We start from the raw sequence: 9345 nt of genomic DNA on the forward strand, positions 1-9345 counted from the left end.
AGCGGGGCTGTGTCTGTCCCGCCCCAAGGCTTTAAGGAGCGGGGCTGTGTCTGTCCCGCCCCTTTAAGCAGCAGTATCAGCTGTATCAGCAGCATCAGCAGCATCAGCAGCGGTACCGGGCCCGCGATGGCGCTGCGCTGCCTCCTGCTGCTGCTCTGCGGAGCCGCGCTCGGACCCGCCGTGCACCTCGACTTCGCCGAGCACCGCAGCCAGGCCGCCAAGATCAAGGTCAACCCCCGCGGCAACCTCTGGGCCACAGGTACCGGGCCGGGAGTGTGCGGGGCACGGTCCCGGGGCTGCCCGAGGGGAGGGGGACGCTGGCAGCAGCGCGATAGGCAGGGGGAGGGCAGGGAAGTCATTTCCACCCGCGTCCCACGGCAGCGTGTCCGGCATCCCTGAATATGAGGTTCAGCATCCCTGTAACCCCAGAGATCCTGTCGGCAGGAACAGAGGGAAGTTGCTCAAAAATCGCACGTGGAGGGAGAAGCTGGGGTATCTGGGTTTCTCTTGATGCAGCTGGTTTGGGCGTTAGGTCACTCGGTGCTCTGGTGGGCTGGTTGCTGGTGCAGGGTGGCCGATGACAGCTCAGCTGGAGCCCCGGGCACACCGTGAGTGCTCCTGCAGGTCACTTCATGGGGAAGAAGAGCGTCACGGGCTCCCCACACCTGGAGACTCCGGAGGAGCCTGCGGTGCCGATGGTCTTTGGTCCCTCTCTACGAGCCCTGCTGGAGGACATGATGGAACTGCTGACCCGGGAGCTCCTGAAAATCCTCTTGCAAGAGAGGCTATTGGATGAGAACCAAGGGAAATACGACCTCACTGACCAGGTGAATATTGACTTAGATGCTCAGAGCAGAAAGGTGCTGGAGCTGTGCAGCTGAGCTGCACCTGCACAGCTGCTAGAGATTCCCCTCTTTACCCTCCTTAAACCACTTCTTGAGACCAACCATAAATGGAGAGAGGAGAAGTGTCCTGAGGCTTGTGTCTAGCTGGGCAGTGACAAATAGTTGCAGGTGCTTGGGAAGGGTGTGAGGATGAACAAGTAACACTGTGATGGAGCTGTGGCAGTGGTGGTTGGTAATGTTTATAAGCATCTGGGTCTTCCCCAGCCAGATGCAGAAGAGGATGGTGTCTCTTTTTCCCAGGACAGGGAAATCCCTTCTCCCTCTTATCTGCACGGCAGGAGACCAAGAGGGACGCAAGGAAATGTGTGTGAAATATGTGAAAGGAAAGGCGTTTGTCAGGCTTTGGCTCTGTGTCACTGCAGTGGGATCCCTTGATGCTGAGGGCACAGAGCCTTGCAGAGGGTAGGTGTGCATTGCTTCTGCTGCTGCAGAGTGAGTTTTGGGGAGCAGGGGGAGGGCAGGAGCTCCACTGGTCCCACTGTGTATCAGCAGATCCTCAGCCTCACTGTGGCTTTTACCTTGGAGCTCATTCAGCTCCCAGTGGAAAACCTGCCCCTGGGAGCAATGCACAGGCACAGATCTTCAGGCAGGGTGTAGAGATCGAAATGCTCAGTCCACGGATGGAATTTCTGCATCCATAGATGGAATTCAGGTGGCTCTGCTTGTCTGTTGCCTCCTGCACACTTCCCTGGTGTCTCACCCTTTCCAGTCACTGCAGGAAGTGACTGTGAGTTTAAAAAGGATGGAATCCTCTTAGGTCAATCCCAGCTGTGCTGTCCCACCAAGCCAGACACCTGGGGAGCAGTTCAGTAGCACTACATGCAGGTGAAGCTGTTTTCTGCTGTGCAGGGTTAGGCAGGGCTTGCTCCTCTTTGGCACAGGTGGAGCAGAGGTGCAGGACTGGGAGACTGAGAGCCACTGATGGTTCAAGCCTCTTTTGGACACACTTTCAGCAGATTAAGGTAAACTGATGCATCCCAGAGAGCTGTTCCCAGTGGGTAGAGGGCTTTCCACAGTGAAGATACAGCTGGGCATGACTGAAGGCACCAGCCCACCCCAGTCCCTGTGCAGACTGCTGGGCTGCTGCAGTGTTTGCTTCTTGGACACAGCTGGAGAGGAGATAAGGGCTGTGGAGGTTCTGGACCCTTCCCCACCCTCCCAAGGAACCTTTGAGCAGGAGGGCACTTGTTGAGAGCATGGGAGAGCTGGTAGATGTGCCGCCCTGCCTTCTTTCTGAGCGTGTGGTGTGAATTTGGTGAAGGTGCTCCCTGAGGTTCTCATCGCTGCTCATGTTGCAGATGTTCCTGTGCAAGGGCTGCCCTGATGCTGGTGCTGTGCCACAGGTTCCAGCTGGGTGCCAGATCCCTGCCAGTGCCCATTCCCAGTGCTCAGGGGTGGGTACTGGCCAGGTGTGGCACTGGGTGCCAGAGCTCTGCTGCTGGAGGGTGATTTGTCTGTGGCCATGCAGGCCCTGGCCAGTGCCTGCCTCGGTGCCCGCTATCTCTAGGGCAAGGTGAGATGCTGTGCCCACATGTGGCATCACAGCTGAGGTGCAACTGGCTCCTGCCCCTCACTTTCTCTTCCCAAAGCCTGAAGCCTCTCCTTGGCCAGTGCCCCGGACCCCTGTGTCACCTTGCTGGATGCTGTTTCTGGTTTTGCTCCTTGGGTGCCTCTGAGCGCCTCACTTCCCCAACTCCTGCCCTCCTGCTCCTTTCTCCCACCCACCCCCAGGGCATCCTCCCATCTTTCTGTTATGGATATTACAGAACTGCCTCTCCCTAGTGCCTCTGAGTGCTGTCCATGTTATACTGTTCTCTGTGACCTTATTTTTTCTTGCTCTTGTGGTTGTCACAGTGCCAGTCTGAATTCCTGACGCCCTGACAGCTTTCCCCCTCAGCATGACTGTTGTTGGACACCAGGTGTCAGCACCCAGCCTGAACTGATCTGTGTGCCGTGTTCCCACCTTCCTCACAGGCTTTTTTCATATCTCTGCCCTGCTCAACTCCCGGTCCGTGCCCTGCTCAGGATCTGTCGCTTGCATCTCAACTTTCCAGCCGTGTGTGGGAGACAGGGCTTCACAGTGCTGCCGTGTTGCTCTGTGTGACAAAGATGGGGCTGGCAGAGGAGGATCCTTCCCACCCTTTGTCACCTCCTTGGGTGTGTGGCACTGATTTCCCAGGATGCAGAGACCATGTGCGTGGAATGGAGCAGCTCCAGGGGCATGGGGAGAGCCGTTCTGCCTGAGGGCAGCTGCTGTCCTGCGTACCTCTGGGACCTGTGGTCGGTGCCAATCCCACAAACCCCTCTGTGACTCTTCCCTGCTGTGTTTTCTGGTTTTTTTTGCCTTCTCACGTTCTCCCCTGGACCTCAGCCCAGTGGCTGCTGCCACACGGGGATGAAGTTTCCCTCTGACATCTGAGTCACGGTTCAGCCCTTGGAGCACAGCTGGGAGGCTTCTGGCTCTGTCCTTCTTGTGTGCCACCCCTGAGAGTGCCATGGTGCTCCAGCATGGGACGTTTGTCTGACTGCCCCATGGTGCCCATGCGGGTGCTGAGGTGGTGGTTGTGTGCGTGACCCCACGTCTCACCCTTGTGTCTTGTTTTGTAGGAGACAGGGCTTTTAACGAAGGTGCTGGAGAAGTACTTCTCAAGCTGAAGAGGTGCAGCTGGGGAGGATGAGGTCTGCAAGGTCGGCTGTGTGTGGTGAATGGTGGAGAGCATCGTCCTTGTGGGTTTCTATAGCAACATCACTTTTATTTATTCTTTTCAAAATATTGTTACTAGTGATGGTGTGTGTGAAAAGCGGAGCCTCCCTGTATAGTTCCTTTATGTTCTGTGTTTTCTTGATATCTGATGTGCCCGTTTGAATAAACTGGCTCTTTGCACAGACTCCTCTGTGGAGGTAGGAAGGCAGACCCCCAGGGCTTGTGCAGGGGGAGTGGGAGCACCTTGGGGCAGGGTGAAGGGGAAGTTCCTGGCTCCCAACAGCTCGGGGAGGGGGGGGTGGATTCAGTCCCTGCAGCCTCTGCTCACTGAAGGAGCATGGTAAAACAGCACACTTGGGTGAGCTGATCACACCACTCACCACTGGAGCAGCTTTGTGACCCTCTTTGCTGGGTATATTACCTTGTCCTGTCAGTGGTGGGATTTCTGGCTCAGTCAGAGTCCTGGCCTTGTGGCACCTCAGGGTTAACCACAGGCTCATTGGCCTTGGCCATCAAACTCTCAGTCTGATTAGGATGGCTTGGTGCACCCTCACCTCTTGCATGCAGTTTAACACCCACAGGGCAGAGGTACAACCAAGGGGCCCTTTTTTGTGCAGGATGGCAGGAGAAGGGAGATGGGACCTAGCTGAAATGGGTGATGGAACAGTCCCATGAGCACACTGGTTCCATACCTTCTGAAAGTGCTGCTCCAGATGCACCTCGTGGCTGCCAGCCACCTGTGGGGGCCATGGGATCACAGAATGGGTGTTGGAAGGCACACCCTGTGCCTTATTCCAGGTCCCAGGGGCTGGGACACCTTCCACTATCCCAGGCTGCTCCAAGCCTTACCCAGCTTGGCTTTGGACGCTCCAGGGATGGGGCAGCCACAGCTGCTCTTGGCAGCCTCTTCCAGGGCCTCAGCACCCTCAGAGGGAGGAATTCCTTCCCAATATCCCATCTAACTCTGCCCTCTGGCAGTGGGAAGCCTTTCCCCCTTGTCTTATCACTCCCAGCCCTTGGCCCAAGTTCTTTTCCAGCTCTCTTGGAGCCCCTTTAGGCATTGGCAGGGGCTCTGAGGGCTCTCTTGAGCCTTCTCTCCTCCCAGCTGAGCAATTGCTACTGTGTCAGCCTTTCCTTGGCCCTGGCATGGCCCAAGGAAGAGCAAAACCTGTCAGCAGAGCCCGGAGTGATGCCATAAAAGAAACAATAAACTTTCACCCTCTGCTTCTCCACAATTCTGCTGATAAATTCAACCTGATCCTTTGATCCCACAGGAGGAGAACCCTTCACCCATGGACAGGAGCCTCAGAGCCACGTCACACCAAGCCAAGGGATGCTCCAGCATCTGCAGATGCTGATAACTGCTAGAGGAATCAGAGCCATGTAGGAGACCTTCCCACCATGCTCCCTATCCCTTCAAGGATAGTTCAGATCCTGTGAGGCCTCCTCTTCCTCACTGGAGCAGTTGCTTGGCTGCAGCCCCTGGGAAGAGCAGCACCTTGAGCCTCCCGGGTTCTACATCCTGCTGGTGACTGTGCACCTGTAGCAGCACCTGTAGTGTTCCCTTTATGAGTCCTTCATGGCCTCCTAGCCACCAGCTTTGCTCAAGAGTTTTTCCACTGTCCTGCAGTCATTCATGCAGGAATCCTTCCCCTAACATCTGCTTTTTGGCCCAGACTCGCTGCTGTGTTCTGGGATGTGGGTGACCCCCAGCTCACCTTTTCATTAGCTGGAGTAAAGCCTTGACTTAAAACTAATTATTAGCAAGAAAAATAATGACACTGTGGATTGTGTTTGGCACTGGAGGAAACCAGATGCCCCTCAGGCAGCAGTGAAGGACTGACAGCCTAATGGGGCTCGTCACTTGATGTGTCATGGGACCACCCTCTCCAGCTCATTGGAGGGGGAGCAGGTTCCTGGCCATGAGGCTCCCAGGTGAGGTCCTCATTCTCTCTCTGACCCAGCCAAAACCTGTGCAACTCCTCTCTGTCCATCCCCAGCCCCCATCACTCTCCTTTGGGTTGAGACAAAAAAGGGTGAGGTCACTTGTTGACTGCTGCCATGGACAGAGCAGGCTTGCCCTGGGGAATATAATTTATTGTTAATTCATTTAAGTGTTTGATTCAGGTTTTGGAAAACAACAACCTCCCCAAGCATTTTTACACCTGGGGAAGGCACCTCCCCTCCCCTTTGCCAGGCTTACTTTCAGCACCTCTCCTCCTCCCTGCTGTCCTGCAGGTGACTCTCAGCCCCCCGTGTGGAAGCAGCAGCTGAAGGCAGGAGGGATTCACCTGTTCCCTCAGGGATGAGTCTTCCACAGGCACTGCCTCCCATGGCAGTGCTCCATTCCACTCTCAAGGAGTGTGTGTTCCACCATGGAGCATCTCCATCCTCCTCCTCTGAACTGCTGCACAGACTTGGGCCCCTAGGACCTGAGTGCCCAGTACCTGCCTTGGGCACCATCCTACCAGCACAGGATGACTCAGGCTGGAGAAAACCTCAGCAGCTCTCTAGTCCAGCCATCTGCCCATGAGCTGAGTTCAGACTGGGTTACCTTGGGCTTGAAAACCTTTGTGTATGAGGCCTGGGTCCACTGCTCAGCTGTTTCAATGTTTTTATTTCTCCCTCACAGACAAAGCCCTAGGCCACTATTCCCTCCTGAATTTAGATTACAAACTGAGAGGGTCAGGAAAGCTTTTGAGGAAACTCATATTTTTTTGGCAATTTGCTGGCTCTACCCTGTCATTCACCTTTCTGATGTTTACCTGCTGGCCCACATCATGCACAATGTCCTGTCACTCACCTGGTCATGTTATTTGGAAAGCTCCAGGACCAAAGCTTTGTCACCAAGCTTAGAAAATGAGTAAATTCTTCAGTCTGGGTTTTTTCCCAGCTTTGATTTGTTCCTGTTGCTCCTCTAGTTTGAGGGTAACCCTCCACACTGCTGCTGGGGCTCAAGTCTGCGCTCACAGCAGAACTTGCTGTTTCTGCAATCAGAGATGCAACGAGGCCCCTCCAGGTCACTGGGACGGCTTTCCCGGGGTGCTCACACCTGAGACATGTGTCTCTGGAAACCCTGCGAGCTCGTGTGCCCACTGCTGTCCCTGGCCTTCCCCCACAGCCTGAGGCATCACCCCAGGGATGGGAAAAGAGCACGGAGGGAGATGAATGGACACAATTGACATTTGTGTCTTTGGCTGTGGGATGGACTCAGAGGAGGAGCTGGCTCAGAGGATGTCAGTGAAACTCCACTGCCACCACTTGGTGTCATTGCTGCCCCAGGCTTAGTGAAGTGCTCACTGACAGAGAACACGCTCCTGCTGGGTTCTTCAGGCCCCAGGCTGGGGTGGTCCCTCCTCTGAGGTGCTTGGAGACCTCTCTTCCACAGGAGATCAACAAGCCAGGCAGTGAGGAAGGGAGGGAAGGAAGCACAAAGGGGAGCAGGCTCCCATCAGGAAGCAAAACAGATTCCATTTCCATCCCCCATGCTCCTCCAGGGAAAGCTCTTCATGTGCTGATATGACCATCAAGATTTGGATTTACCTGACCAAGGTAAATCCAGCCAGAAGAGAGGCTGGGACAACCTGAGGAAGTGGGTTGGAACTACAGAGCTTGGAACTGTATCTGAATGATTTCTGGGGAGTGCAGAGCAGGTGAGGTTAAATGCAGTGTACCATCTCAAACCAGAGATTCCAAGGGGCCAAAAAGCCAACAGCACCTGGCTCGTAGCAAAACCAGTGTGGCCACAGCCTGGGGCAGGGCACTGCTGAAGCATCTCCAGCCCTGGGGGAAGCTCTGGTCCCCTCACTCTAAGAAGGACATTGTGGGGCTGGAGCAGGTCCAGAGAAGGGAACAGAGCTGGGGAAGGAGCACCAGGAGCAGCTGAAGTGGCTCAGCCTGGAGAAAAGGAGGCTCAGAGAGGCAGAGCAGTCTGGCTCTGCACAAGTCCCTGGCAGGAGGGGCCAGCTGGGTGGGGTCAGGCTCTGCTCCCAGGAACAGGGACAGGAGGAGAGGGAACGGCCTCAGGCTGGGCCAGGGGAGGCTCAGGGTGAACTGCAGGAGAAATTTTTCCACTGAAAGGCTGGTGAGGTATTAGAAGGGGCTGCTCAGGAGAGGGAGTGCCCATCCCTGGAAGTGTTCAAGGAATGACTCAATGTGGTATTCAAGTGCTCTGGTCTCAAAGTGGGGATTGGTCACATACTGGACTCAATGTTCTTGGAAGTCTTTTCCAACCTCAGTGATCCTGTGAATTGTAATAAGGCGTGTAAAGGCCTTTTCTTTATGACATAACCCACCAGCTCACTTTTCCCTATCACTCATCAGCCTCTGGAAAAATCAAACTGGGAAAGACCACACTGAGAGGGTGATGGGACCTTCAAACATTGGGATGTGCATTGAAGAAAGGTCAACTACTGCTCAGCCAACACCAGGGGAGCTGCCTGTTGGGCTGGCCCTGCCCATCCAGACCTTCAGGTACAGTGGAATGCGATAAAGTTCCTGCAGTGCACACAAGGAATATGCTGGAGAAAACTATCTGGGTTATTCCTGCCTCAGGCAAAGGCAAATTCCTTTTATTTAAGGACCTGAGTGCACTTTGTGGGTGATGCTGGAGGATGGGAAAGGCCAATGTTTGCCTCAAGGTGATTTGATCTTGGATGAGAACAGCTAATAAATTCAATTGTATGAAGTTAGCTGGTACATAATGCTGTGGATTATCACCTCTATGGCATTTCTATGCACTCCTCATCCAAACAGGCACCTCACAGCACCGTCTGGATTTGGGGATCTGAACCTGACTCCCCTCTGAGCATCACATTAACAGAGGATGAACTTGGATGAAACTGGACAAGTGCAGCGATGATGGAACAAGCGCTGGCTTTAACATGGAACAAACTTCTGCTGCCCTGAAAGCTGGAACCCAATGTCACAGTGGAAATGAACTCAATGGGCTTTTACAGGCAGAGTCCATAAACTGAGGAAACCCTTCTCCTGACCCTCATTCCCAGCCAAGGAGAAATCCCAGCCTTCTGGGATGTGAAATGATTCCAAGTGCTGCTGGTCCCAAGTCAAATCTTCCCCCAAGGGCTGAGTTCACCCTGGCCCAAAGAAATGCCTTGCTCTGGTTTGAGATGGACTGTGCTTCAGCAATTACAGCATGGACATCATAGGACATGGAGCCTTGAAATCCTGAGTGTTCTCCTGTTGTGACTAACCCTGGGAAAGAGGCACAGGTGCTTGGCTGTGTTGGCAGGATCACAGTACCCTACCTGCCCAGTCTGGGAGGTGTCAGGGCTGTGTCTGACCCCAAGTCCTCTACGTGACCCTGCTCAGGAGATATTCTTACAGTGTTACAGCCAAGTGCTGCTCCTTGGAGCAAGAGACAGGGATTATCCCAGCTACAGACCCACAAGGTCTTCCTTTATGGGCTTTCTTATGGGATGAAAACAGCTCTAGAGCAGCCATGTCCTGGGGTGATTTTATAATGATGCTTTGTTCCCTAACTGTTTGCTTTAAGTCCAGAAAACAGCTGCTCTGACTTTAAGATGGATCTGGGAGGGGGGGCAGGGTGAGGCAGGGAATTTTGGGCTCCTGTGTGATTTTGGCTCAATCTGTCTCTCTCCAGGGTGGATCAGGGACGCTGCATTGTTCTTTTTGTGGGATTAGTTTTTAGCTATTTTAAAGCAAGAACTTTCCCTTCCCTTCCCTTCCCTTCCCTTCCCTTCCCTTCCCTTCCCT

At 54.3% G+C, this 9345-nt stretch overlaps 1 protein-coding gene across 11 annotated transcripts in view; it reads left to right on the plus strand.

Annotated features, from left to right (window-relative positions):
- The window catches only part of NMB (neuromedin B), a 10068-nt gene extending 731 nt beyond the window's left edge, over positions 1–9337 (plus strand). Inside the window, exons 2-6 of one of the 11 annotated variants that reach the window (XR_004498921.1) lie at positions 72–259; positions 625–827; positions 4884–7262; positions 7933–8082; positions 8365–9337. Coding sequence is in view for 8 of the 11 variants with exons in the window: in XM_015638853.2 (XP_015494339.1) it covers positions 72–259; positions 625–827; positions 1787–1867; positions 2204–2418; positions 3513–3528 (703 nt within the window). In the remaining 3 variants the exon portion in view is untranslated. Of the gene's footprint in view, positions 1–71; positions 260–624; positions 828–1786; positions 1868–2203; positions 2419–3512; positions 3795–4883; positions 7494–7932 lie in introns of those variants that run through there. The other 10 variants (XR_004498922.1, XM_015638853.2, XM_033517053.1 and 7 more) reach the window with 10 other exon arrangements.
- Positions 9338–9345: the final 8 nt, after the last annotated feature.

Source organism: Parus major, chromosome 10 (genome assembly GCF_001522545.3).
Source record: "Parus major isolate Abel chromosome 10, Parus_major1.1, whole genome shotgun sequence".
In the NCBI taxonomy this organism is placed as follows: domain Eukaryota; kingdom Metazoa; phylum Chordata; class Aves; order Passeriformes; family Paridae; genus Parus; species Parus major.